The sequence below is a fragment of the Gymnoscopelus microlampas genome (assembly GCF_963454915.1).
Source record: "Gymnoscopelus microlampas genome assembly, chromosome: 23".
Classification (NCBI taxonomy): domain Eukaryota; kingdom Metazoa; phylum Chordata; class Actinopteri; order Myctophiformes; family Myctophidae; genus Gymnoscopelus; species Gymnoscopelus microlampas.
In genome coordinates this window covers 2,423,051-2,433,618 of record NC_139960.1, presented here as the reverse complement: position 1 = coordinate 2,433,618, position 10,568 = coordinate 2,423,051, and the positions used below count along the sequence as shown (strand labels likewise).

Below are 10,568 nucleotides of genomic sequence, written 5' to 3'. Positions count from 1 at the left end.
AAATAATGTACAACAAAAAAAAAGAGTTTGTTTTCATTATGATACAGAGAAATAGGAACTTAAAGTAGGCCGGAACACAATAGATTGATCGATCATTAAAATAAACATGATGCAACCGCAACTTTGCTTTGACGGACACCGTAGCCTAAATAAAGAAATGTGTTAACTCCCAAAGCCAGAGCCCACGAATGGAAAAAAAAAGATCCTTCTGTGGCCCACTGGCAGTGTGCACAAGAAATCTAGCACTTATTGGTCCTGTGGTTTGCGAGATTAGCTCCAGACAAACCATCACTCACACACACACACACTCACGCACACGCACACGCACGCAGACTCTCTTATAGACAGCTCGGCTCGGCTTGGCTAGGCGAGCTACGAGTAAAAAAGGGCGTGAACCACTGCATCAGTTTGTTGGGCCTGCTGTCCGGTGAGATCAGTTCTGTTGTGTTTAGCTGTAGGCGTTAATAAAAGTGAACTCTTCTGAGTCAAGTTGCTCTCATTGTAGGCATTAGGAAGAATCAAGGCAAAGAGAGGACCAATGTCTAGCCCTGGGACTGCGGTTGGCCTCTCCTCAACGTACCTGGCAGTGGCAGAGGTGGAGGCAGCTTGGGGTTGCTGCTGGGCGTGTGGAGGCTGCAGATCCTAATGAAGGCAGCCATCGATACGATGTAAACAATGCCCATCAACAGCACTGCCCACCAGTAAACCACAATCCACTCAGCGATGGTCTTATACAGCTCCAGATTAGACAGGTACTTCAATAGCCTTGACAGAGGCCCGTCTGCGTCCACCGGACGACACTTAAAGAAAACATCGCAGTAGCCCTTTAAGTCATTGCAGGGCGATCCGGGCTTCAGGGTGATGAGCTTCTTCTTAAAGAAACGGGCCCATTTCTCAGATCCTGTGCTGCTGCAGGTGTCGGGCCTCGTTGCCTCCATGCAGCAGACATGGCACTGGGTGGCTTTCTCGTCTGTGCCCTCTGGGCTCGGACAGGTGCACAACTCCAGACCATGTGTCTGACAGATGGAACCTGTGCAAACCCCATTGATGCAGACCCTTGCGTTCGCATCGCAGGTGGTGATTAAGTCGTCCTTGAATGGTGAGGGAGGGCACTGGACGTGTGTACCGTTGCACAGGCCTTCATGGGCACACTCTGATTCCAGTCTACACCGTTTACCTTGGGGGATTAAATGGCATTCTACCGGGCCACAGCAAGGGCCCTGACTGGGACTGCATTCTTTGCCCGGTTTCAGTCTGCACCTTTTGCCTTCATTCTCGTCGGCGTTATAGCAACACTCTTCTTCACACTGATCGCGGAAGCCACAGTCACATTCTTCGCCTTTTTCCATGATCCCATTACCACAGATGGGCAGGTCGGATTCAACAAAGCATATGTTCTTCTTCTCCTGCAGGACCGCGCTCATGACGTCGATGCTGCATGGTGAGAACTTCCGGTTGTTGGGCCTCTCCCCTGCTGTGGCCTGGGGGTACATGATGTAGTTGCCTTGTGCCATTCCAGGGGCGCACAAAGGTGTCTCGTCGTGAGGAGAGCCGAAGTTGTGTCCGACCTCATGGGCGAAGGTGACAAGTGAGACTTTAAGAGGGACATGATGACCGTAGTTCTTCACAGTAACCAGGCCCGTGTTCAGAGACTTCTTAGTCATATCATTGAACAGCCTATGCTTCTCACAGACTCCCCCCCTCCAAGCCAAGCCAAGCACGCCCCGATCAAAGTCTCTGTTGGTGAATACATAGGCCAGACAGTAATCGTCATGGTTCTGTTGTGAGAAGAGTGTTAGATACTTCTCCACGCCGATGTTGGGAAAGCGAAACGGATTGTTCATGTCGTTCGTAGCGCTGGTAGTGTTGATAATGACCCTTTTCACCACAAAGTTGATGAGACGGATGCCATTGAAATTTGTCGTCCCATAAATAACGTTGATATCCCTCACAAAGCTGTTGATCACGTCCATGACCTTCCTCTTCGTGCCGTAGTATTCGGTAAAGTAGTGGTCAGTCTGGATCAAGAGCTCGCAGGTGGTCCTCTGCCGGATGACTGAAGAACCACGACCCTTGGACACCAGTATCTTGCTAACCGGGTGGTCCACCACTGATGCCTGGTACGTCTGCATCTTCTCAAACACAGAGTGGTCAGTGTAGCCATCCTCTGGACTACTGATGTCATCCTCATGATAGACGACAGAGTGAAAGGACACGTTCCTCTCTCTGAAGTACCTCTCAGAGGGTTCCACGTAGTATGTGCCTCGATGTGTTTGGATGGAGCCCTCAAAACGGCCATCGACTACAGACCCATGAGTAATGGTGCCATTTTCACCAAGTGTTTGTCCGGTGTAAATGAAATCGATATAGTCGATATCCAAGGGAAGATCCTCTCCTGACACCGCTACGGTGAGATTTGGAGAAAAGGAGGAGTTGTCCCTCTTCAACTGCAAGTTAAAGTACCTTCCATGAGAACGGAATCCCAGCTGCAGCGTCTTGCCCTTGACTAGTGACTGCTGGTGCAGGGCCTCTGTGTCATATGACAGGCCCTCATAATGATGGATGTGTTTGTTGAGTGGATTAGCATGCTGTCCTTTAATGTTCTGCAGACAGCAAACCATGAGAAACAGCTTTACAAATAGCATATTGAGTACATTCATTGTAAGCAGAAGAAGCTCTCCATACATACGGTGGGTGGTAAACCTATTGCAAAGATTGCTTGCTTTGTTTCCTCTTAAAGAACAGCGGACATCTGTATGAACTAACCACAACCATGCAATAGTGTTTGCGTTCTTCTTTTAAGCAAGCGGCCGGTGACGTATGCCTGCCCATGATGTGGTTTTTGTTACGTCAGGTCGCTGATAGGTGTGTTGTCTCCATGAATAGCTTGTGTTCTGTTGCTCCGATCAGCACCAAACTTGGCACAAACACTGTTCCGAATTGCACACATATAGCGCTACAGCAGTGTTTAATTGATTGATTGATTGATTGATATCTTTATTGATCATGAAATAACTAGAACCAGGAGACCTGGTACTGCCAGACCCCTAGTGGTTGAAATCTGAATGGCCGGGCTTCGCATGACGTGTGTCCCTTCTATGTCCCTTCTATGACGAAAGGGGGACAGACTTTTTTGGCTGGGGGGGAGATCTAGAAAGCCAAACAAAGGTACATATATCTTTTTAAAAAATACAAATTTTCACAAAAAATGTATCACATCTCAGGGACCACAATGCCTATCCACTTAGTTCCCTATTTAGATGCAGCTTCTAGTGCTGCTGATCCAGCTCTTTAAAGGTTTCATGACATTCAGTTTTACAACACATTAAAAGTCTTTGTCATGGTCCTTCAAACGTGTATAAAAACGTGTAACTAAAAATCCTACTCTAGTGAGTCATTGCAGGTGTTTTTCTCTCACATTTCTAAAGCCTTTTCAATTGCAATGAAAAAATAAATCTTTGCCTGCGGGTGTCGCTGTTGAGGGATTTTGCCTGTCAATCATCACCTCTGCTCCGCCCCGCCCCCAAAGGAAAGGATAGGGGAGGGGAGGGGCGAGGAGGGGAGTGGGCTGTGATGGCCTGTGACTTCACTATCCAAAGGCCAATCTCAGATTACTTTTCAGCCTAATTATTCAGAAAACCCCAGACCACAGTACATCCACTGAATGTTCAAAATTCCGTTTTTTTGGGTGTAATTGAGGTCATAAAACCCCCAATAAAACATAAAAAATAAAAAAAGTGAAAATGAATGTCATAGAACCTTTAAGGAGGACTTAAAAGTGACCCTTCAAATGGCCATAACTCCATGACCATTGCTCTGATCAGCGCAAGATAGGCTCAGCGCAAGATATAGCCAAGATATAGCTCACAACGCATTGTGAGCTATTTTCAAATAGCCTATGTATAAAATAGGGCTAAAGTAGTTAATGTATGTTTTATAATGTAATAATTTATATCTGCAAAGTAACTAGTAACTAGTTTTCAAATAATTGTTAGTGGAGTAAAAGTACAATATTTGCCTCTGATGTAATGGAGTAGAAGTAAACGTATAGACAATTGGAAATACTCCAGTAAAGTAAAAGTACCACAAAATTACAGTACTTGAATAAATGTACTTAGTTACTTTACACCACTGGGTATTATGATATCCTAGGACGAGTGGTAGGCTACTGTAGAAACTGTCCATCCCGAGATCACGGCAGCTAAAAACCCGAGCGGCCGGTCCATGCGCAAGACTTCCGCCGCGCATCTAACACACAGTGGCTAGGTTTCTGTCAATATGAGCGTCATCTAACACACTGTGGCTAGGTTTCTGTCAATATGAGCGTCATCTAACACACTGTGGCTAGGTTTCTGTCAATATGAGCGTCATCTAACACACTGTGGCTAGGTTTCTGTCAATATGAGCGTCAGATATAAAATAATAAATAAAAAAACATCACTATAAAAAAAATATCTGATTTTTAGCTGCGGTGGACTCGGGATGGAGTTATGAAAATGTTCTACTGTACCACTCAGCACACATAACATCATATAAAGGCAAGGAAAAGGCTTGTCCGAAAGTCTCTTCTTGGCTTTATATTTGTTTATTTACATAGACATTTTTGAAAATGTTTGCAACCAACATTAGGGGGGCTCCAGAGTGCATCGCCTTCCATCCCTGCTCTACGCCACTACACACACACGCGCACACGCATGCACGCACGCACGCACACACACACACACACACACACAGCATGTTATATACTGTTAATGACACTATTCCCACATACATAGAGTATATCTGATAATTAAAAAAAAATCACACCCAGTGTGAAGAGAGTGGTGCCTTTGAAAGTGTAACTGGTTTCATCCTTGTGTTGCAATCAGCAACAATATGTTGTCACGTGACACGTGACAACATATTGTCACGTGTCACGTGAAGCTTGACCAATCAGCCGTGCTCAAACATACGGACGGACATACGGACGGACGGACATACGGACACACGGACAAAGTCAAATGTAGGAGTGGTTGGCACCACTCAAAAAACACATACAAATAAATCAGATAGCTCACAACGCGTCGCGATGCGACACGTTGTGAGCTTGTAGATCTGCTATTTTCAAATAGCCTATGTATAAAATAGGGTTGAAGTGGTTAATGTATGTTTCATTATATCATAATTTATACCTGCAAAGTAACTAGTAACTAAAGTTTTCAAGTAATTGTAGTGGAGTGAAAGTACAATATGTGTCTCTGAGATGTAGTGGAGTAGCAGTAAAAGTTTTGGAAATTGGAAATACTCAAGTAAAGTACAAATACCTCAAAATTGTACTTAAGTACAGTACTTAAGTAAATGTACTTAGTTACTTTCCACCACTGATTAGTTGGTTTATTCTATTTCTGGTTCTTGAGCAGTACATCGATATGGGTTTTATACATGTTCTTGACATCTTCCAGGTCCAGCCTCAAATCAGCAGCCTCCTCTGCCTTCTCTCCATACATCTGGAGTATGGCATTGTGTCTCTGCTCCAGATCTTTGAGTTCAACCTTCAGCTTAGACATGTCCTTCAACTTGTCCTCCATCTCATCGTTCCGATTGGTGAGTCGAACCAGCTCCTCAGCCATGACGGCGCGACTCCTCTCCAGACTGGAGATCTCCAGCTGTAGCTGTGCTATCTTCCCCAGTCTCAGTTTGAGTTGAGACTGGAGGTTCTCTATGATGCTGGAGCCTCCAGCTTCGTAGAAGTTGGTCCCACTCATGGATAGGTACATGGTGAATAGAGAGTGCTCGAGAGGGTCATCCTGATTTAGCACAGATGTATCCAGACCAGTGTTATCCGGCCGGCTGATGGAGCTGGACTGGGACAGTGGGGTTAAGGTGGAGGAGGCGAGGAGCTCTCCGTCAGGGATTACCAAGGCCTTCCTCTCCATTTCCTGAAGGGCTTCTTGTGCTAGGTGGCATTTATTGTTCTTCTCTTCACCGATCGTCATCCTCTTCATCTCCAGCTGACCGATCAGCAGCAGCTTCTCTTTCTTCGCCTCTTCTAAAGCTTGACTGTGGTCCCCTTGCAGATTTTCCAGCTGAGCGTGCAGCTTGCTGCTTTCATCCTCCAGTCTGTCCCTATTACGCTTCTCTGTGTCCAGCTGTCCCAGAGCACAGCTCTTCTCTTGATGCAGCAGGGAATTCTGGGACTCGAGAGACGTCAACTGGGCCTTGATGGCGAGCAGCTCATCGGTCACGGAATGCTCCTTATCCACGGCAACGGCCAACTGTGCCTGGGCGTCTGCTAGCCTATCAGATATATTCTTCTCCAGCTTTTCCCAGGATGCTGTCTTGACTCGCAGTGTGGCTTGCAGGTTCTCAACCTGCCGGAGCAGAGGCCGCGTTGCAGACATAACATTTTGAGTCAACTCCTGGTTTCTCGTTTCTGACTCCTGCAGTCTCTGTTGAATCTCTCTGATCTCGTCTCTCATGTAATCCTCTTTCCTACCCTGCTGGTGCTCAGCCTTCTGCAATGCCAGCCTCAGGTCAGCCACTTGGTTAGCCAGAGCCTCCTGCTGCAAACAAGCCTCCTCTTGGGCTTTCTGCAGGGCCATGCTCAGCTCCTCCTTGGCCTCCCTGCTCAGAGCTGCCTCCAGGGCTTCACTGGCCATCCTAGCTTTGGTCTTGTGGAGCTCTGCCAGCTCCCCGTAAGTGCTGTCCAGAGCGGACTGTAGGAACGTCTTGTTCTCCTGCAGGTCCTCAAAGTCAGTCTTCAGCCTGCTGAGCTCCTTCTCTTGATGCTGCACTTCACCTTTCAGCTTCTTGATGTTCTCTCTGAGTTGCTTCTCCACCTCTTCCTTCCCATTCAGCGCCTGATGCAGATGTTTGAGTTCCTCTTCCTGTTCCTTAACTTTCTTGCTCTGTTTAATGATCCTGGCGTCATTTTCCTTCTCCTTCACACGTAGCTTCTTGATGACGTTGGAGTGCTGCAGCTGTTGCTTGGATAGTTTCTCGCCTTCCTCCAGGAGGCCTCTGATCTGCTTCTCCTTGTCTCTGATGAGCTCTATCATCTTATTGTTGTTCAGTCTGGTGGATTGCTCCTCTCGCATGCCCTTCATTTCCTTCATGTCCCTCTCCTTGCAGGCCAGCTGAGCTTTCCTCTCTGCTTCAATGAGGCGCTGTGTAAACTCATCTTTCAGAGACTTAATGGTAGAGCTCTCCTCCTTCAGGCTTAGCACTTCATCTTTGAGGTTGTCACACTCTTCTTCCAGCCTGGTTTTATCGTTGTTGGCCATATGCAGCTGTGACTCCTTCTCCTGCAGATGACTTGACAGTTCAACAATCACATTCTGAAGCTCCAGAAATCTGACATGTGGAGACACTTTCCATCTCTTCTGTTATTGGCTGAATGAGGTGCTGTTCAGCGTCGGGGTTAGCACATGGCAGTGTGACACCCCCGATCCCAGCGTCCTGCTCCATCAGCTCTTCAGGCTGCTCACTGTTAACAGGTGTGAAGCTCTGACCCCTCTCCTCCATCTGGTCCACCCGATGGTCCCTTATCGTTTCAGTGGGCCCCTCTTTCTCCACCTCCTCATCCTCCTCCTTCTTTTCTCCTCCTCTCCTTCCACTTTCTGCACCAGCACTCCCTTCTCGTTCTGATCCTCAGCTGATAACGCAGCCACCACAGGGGCAGGGCTGGGTGGTGACGTACACAAGCGTATAACTCCCGGGGATCTCGGCATCCAATTCGACTTGGCCGGAACTCCGGCTGTCTAGCGAACACATGCTGAATGAGTCGACGCACTCAAAAGCATCTGAGGAGCCGCCACTCTCCGTGAGCTGGGGTTTGTCCTCCGGGGGTAAGTCGCCACAGGTGGAGGCTGATAGAAGCTGGAAGGAGCTCTGCATTAAGTGAAGGCTGCCCTTGCCCTCCCCCAACTCCTGCGTGGATCTGGCAGAGCTCTCGCTGGTTGAGCTCTCACTCAGCATGCTTCCGTGATCCACCACCACCTCAACGTCGCTGGTGGTAGACGTGCACAAGGAGAAGGTGCTGACTGGAGGAGGGATGTCATTCTGATGGTCCTCTATCTTCGGCTCTTTAGGCTCCAAGAAGATCTCGTTAAGGAACGAGGGAGCTGAGGTGTCTGACGGGGCAGAGCTGCTAGTTTCAGAGGTGACAGCAGGAGGTCCATAGGGTGAGTTGGTGACATCCTGCGTAACCAGTGGTTCTGAGGAAGTCGGTGGTGATTGTTCCGCTTGTGAGTCCACAGAAATGTCACTCTCAGCAATGTCTGTTTCTATCCTGCTTTTCATTTCGCTGTTGTCGTCACAAGGATGATTGCTTGAATATGAAACCGGAGACACCGGCAGGAGGACTGTGTCTGGACGTGATGAGGATAGCGCAGACTCAGATTGAGCCATCTGACTCTCCTGGTTCTCTGCACTCACATCAGCAGGTCCCGGCCTGTGAGGCTCTGCATCATCGTAGATCACAGTCTCCTGGCCCTTCTTCTCTTGCAGCCGTCTGCTGGATATAGCAGGAGGCACTGACACAACCTGGGTGTTTTCGACACCCTTCTCAGAGGGTAAAAGGGCACGGACGCTCTGTGACTCATCCGTGACAGTGTTTGAGACAGGATTGGTGATAGCCTCAGATGAAGGAGGAGGAAAATCAGCGGTCTCCTCTGACAGAGAGTCACATTCTGTCATTCCCCACCCAACGCTCAGTGGCGTCCTCACTTGCAAATCGTCGTCTGCCATCACAGCAACAGTGTCATTCCATTGGTCCTCTTTGATGTCCAGGACTCTGTCAATAGACTTCTGAGCTGTTGTCAAAGCTTGCTTAGCAAAAGTGGACAGGTGGGATGCGTTGAACCAACTCATTCTTGGACGGTTCTCTAGCTAACAACACGTCCAGTGTTTGTTAATGAGAATAAGTTAACACGTTGCGATGCCAACCAACCCGTTATACTGTGCTTCAGTTTGCAATTCTGAATTGTGTTGTATGAAAGCCAGTTCTGTTACAACCAATTAGTAGCTAGCCCAGCCGTAGCAAAGACACTACAACACAGACTCAACACTGGTAGCTACAGCTAAATATCTGTTCGGCTGGTTAAAATCCCAAATTGACAGCAAGTTTTGAGTAGAAAGATAGCTTTGAATTGCAACCCCTCTAAGATCAAAGCTTCGATCACAACGTAAATGTTTCCATAGTTTGGTGTTTCTGTCAGCTTTATTGCTTGAGCATCGTCCGGGGTTTTAGTCACTTTCAATTTGTAGCCCAATTGCTAATGTGTTAGCCCACTTGCTACTCTGCGAGCTTATGCATTACATCATCAGTGGTGTCACTTAGTTCAAGCGCCGGGAACGATGAATAGTTTTAGGAAATAGGATCATGTTCACATAATCTGAATGTTACTCCTTAGGGTTATGGCTCCTCAGAGATTGTGTTATAATGCTATCTGTTCAAACTGTTCAAAGTGCACTGAATTAAGGTTCCCTCCTTTATGTTGTTGGTGACATCACATTTCCAACCTCACATGTCTGTGTCTATGTGCACGGATTATGCCCAAATGTAGACATACCTGACTACACAGTGCTGACATCATAGATGGCTGATGTCGTTACGTTCCTTGGCCGACTGGCAGCATTGCACAAGAAGTCTTACACTGATCAGTGTATGGTTTGTGGGATTTAGCCTGGTTCCAGACGAATCTGCCTTTGCAAAATTGCAGCGCACTTTAGCCCTCGGCAGATTAGGTCTGGCCCCCCTCAATAGAGATTTCATTTCTCTCCCTCCGAAGTTGTGAGGGACCAATCAAGGCCCAGCACCCAAATGTGGGTGGGCTTATCACCTTATTTGGATCTTTTTGTAACCGCCCCTTGGAAAAAAATCTATCGTTGATAGGGACCAGACTAATATCCACGCAGTGTGTTGTGTGATATTGTCTGGCCACGCGAGGCTATGTGGGATTAGCTGTGGACAGACAGACAGACAGACAGACAGACAGACAGACAGAAGATTTTCTTAAATTAACACGCTCATGCTGCAGTGTCACACAAAAGCATCAACAGTAGCAGATCTACAAGCTCGAAACGCGGCTCGAAACGTTTGAACTTGTAAATCTGCTAACTTTTGCTACATGAAAAGTCACAGTTTTGGACCTAATGAGGTTTCCACCTCACAATGTCCAGATTTCATAGAGTTCCTTTAATAAACCCATAAAGTTGCTGAAAGTGATATTGTTTTTGTGTTTGCTTAATAACAGACAGGGGGATCCATGTCTCTCCAGCTCCTTAGTAAACAGAAACTGCAGGTTGGGATATCAATGTTACTGTCCACCACTGCAAAACAACAGACAACAAGGAGTGACCCCTTTAAATGTTCATTCTCATCAAATCTGTTAACAATCATATCCAGATCAACGTATCAGATCTGTCTCCAAAATGTGAACAATGACACTTTATTCATAAAGACTTAGTTACATGAGACACACATAGTGTTTTTTATACTCATTCACACACACAAACACACACGCAAAGACGCACGTACGCACGCACAGACGCACGCACGCGCGCACGCACACACACACACACACACA

At 47.1% G+C, this 10,568-nt stretch overlaps 1 protein-coding gene and 1 pseudogene across 2 annotated transcripts; both read right to left on the bottom strand.

The window, feature by feature from the left end:
- Positions 1-542: 542 nt before the first annotated feature.
- On the bottom strand, positions 543-2,645 carry LOC311040059 (disintegrin and metalloproteinase domain-containing protein 10-like; the record flags this gene model as incomplete). The annotated part of the gene is made up of 1 exon (XM_084050131.1): positions 543-2,645. The coding sequence occupies one exon, from the start codon at positions 2,643-2,645 to the stop codon at positions 543-545; it is 2,103 nt and encodes a 700-aa protein (XP_083906257.1).
- Positions 2,646-5,378: 2,733 nt separating this feature from the next.
- On the bottom strand, positions 5,379-8,850 carry LOC311040058 (TATA element modulatory factor-like; annotated as a pseudogene). The gene has a single exon. The product of its transcript is annotated as a TATA element modulatory factor-like (transcript).
- Positions 8,851-10,568: the final 1,718 nt, after the last annotated feature.